This window comes from Atta cephalotes (genome assembly GCF_000143395.1).
Source record: "Atta cephalotes unplaced genomic scaffold scaffold02392, whole genome shotgun sequence".
Classification (NCBI taxonomy): Eukaryota; Metazoa; Arthropoda; class Insecta; order Hymenoptera; family Formicidae; genus Atta; species Atta cephalotes.
The window spans coordinates 1-2,217 of NW_012132456.1; the positions used below are offsets into that span (position 1 = coordinate 1).

Consider the following 2,217-nt stretch of genomic DNA (forward strand, 5'->3'; position numbering starts at 1 on the left):
TATATATATATATATATATATATATATATATATAAATAATAAATATATATATTGACTAGTATATATTTACTAAAATTAACACTTTGACACATTGTGACATTTATATACTTATAAAGTATAAAACTTGTATATATGAAACAAATGTTATGTCAAAAGCTGATAACAAAACTGTAATTTTCAAACTTTTTTCATTTTTGACATGAAGTCGATTGGTTGGACATTACCGTTTATACTTTAATTGTGGAAAAGGATTTTTAAATTTGTAAAGACAGATTAGAAAAATATTTATATGAAAAGTAATTGCATTCGGTAAAATATATGACTTTAGGATCTCCTTAATAATTTTATTTATGTTTATTAGAGAATGTACAGCAAAAAAGATAATTGTGCGTTATATATCGTCTTTCAAACTCTCATCAAATAAATAAAATCATTTTTATATAGATTTATAAAATGGTCTATTTTGCGTAAGCAAATCAAACATACAATGTCTAAGAAAGAGACATACAAACTCGTATTTTAAAAGATATTCTATCATCTTTTTTTCTTTACAATAATGTTATTTCTATTAACTCTTATGTCTTATATATTATTATTTATCTTACTTATTATTTTTTTTTAATATTTTATTTATAATTTATACAGCATTATATTCATTCAGATTTTAGAGCTTCGTGATGCTTTGTTATCAGATGGGCGGAAAGTTTGATTTTTCGGGTAAAACTGTGTCCACAAATCTGACAATGGAACGGCTTTATCCCGAGATGTAAATGTTGATGTCTAACAAGATTAGACGACGTCGTAAACTTTCGTTCACACATATTACATACGTAAGGCTGCTCACCGGTGTGCTTTCTTCTGTGCTTGTTGAGGTCCCCAGCGTGATTGAATTTCTTTTGACAATACTCGCACATTAATTGTTTCTTTCGTATATTTCCAGTGTTTTCACGGACTCGCAAATTGTTGATATCATCTTTATTTTCTATATTAATAGAATCGCTGTTTTTTTCGACTTTAACATCAATTTCCATAGCTTTCTCAATTTGAAAATTTTCATTGACTTGCGACTTTTCCATTATTTCTAAATTGTCAATATTCCGATAGATAAATTTTGACAAAAATTGCCCACCGATTTTTCTAAATGCGTCTTAAAGCTGCAAAATATGTTTCAATTAGCGTAAGATATTTTTTATAATCTCTAGAAATAATTACAATGTGATGTAATTTACAAGTTATTTTTAAAATGTTACAATAATAGATATATGAATACAATAAATGTTATAAAAATTATAACAGTTCAATAAATTTCTCTATTATACATACAATTTATCTATCGTAACATTTATTTATTATCCTAGAAAAATATATGGATAACACTCGTTGAAAATTGTTTCATATAGACATGAAGTTATTTCCGGATATTTATCACTTTATTTATAGGCGTCTACATTTGAATTAATTCTCAAAACGTAATATAATGTTACATTATAAGCAACTTTCATTACGGATAACATCAATTATGTTTTTCTATAAATTATTATTCATTTAAATGTGCATGAAAAAATTTTAATTCCAAATTTTCTGAAACCAAATTACATCTTATAGATCAATCGAAATTGGAAACAATTCGTTTGCAATTTATCATATAATATTACATGTCCTTACCAAAATTTTTAAATTCAGTTTTTGTAGAAGCGCGTGTTACCTCGTCTCTTCTAAATACGGACACAATATATTTCTTGCAATTATTTAAGTACAATAGAAATCTTGAGTATTACACAACGACATACTTTCGAATATTACCATTGTGAAACAGTATGAAAGTATGACTAGTCAAAAAAAAACATTAGATAAACCACTGTCAGTATATCCGAATAATAATGACACACATCTAATAATGACACACATTTCTTCAGTAAAATGGATAATATTGTGCGAGTATGACGTAATACAGGTACCATCGGGGAATACCCAACTGGTGTATCCAGACAAGCCTCCGGTAAACACGTAGATAAATACAGATACTTGTTACACATACACATACGCACGCACACCCGCGCGCGCGCGTACATATATATATTTTATTTTATCTCTCTCTTCTATAAAAACTTTTTCTGCATATATACACACACACACACCCCCACACCCACACCCACACACACACACACACACACACACACACTATATATATATATATATATATATATATATATATAT

General features: G+C 27.3%; 1 protein-coding gene across 1 annotated transcript; it reads right to left on the reverse strand.

Annotated features, from left to right (window-relative positions):
- Positions 1 to 653: 653 nt before the first annotated feature.
- On the reverse strand, positions 654 to 1,076 carry LOC105625524 (zinc finger protein 391-like). The gene has a single exon (XM_012206846.1). It carries the CDS (start codon positions 1,074 to 1,076, stop codon positions 654 to 656), a length of 423 nt encoding a protein of 140 aa, XP_012062236.1.
- Positions 1,077 to 2,217: the final 1,141 nt, after the last annotated feature.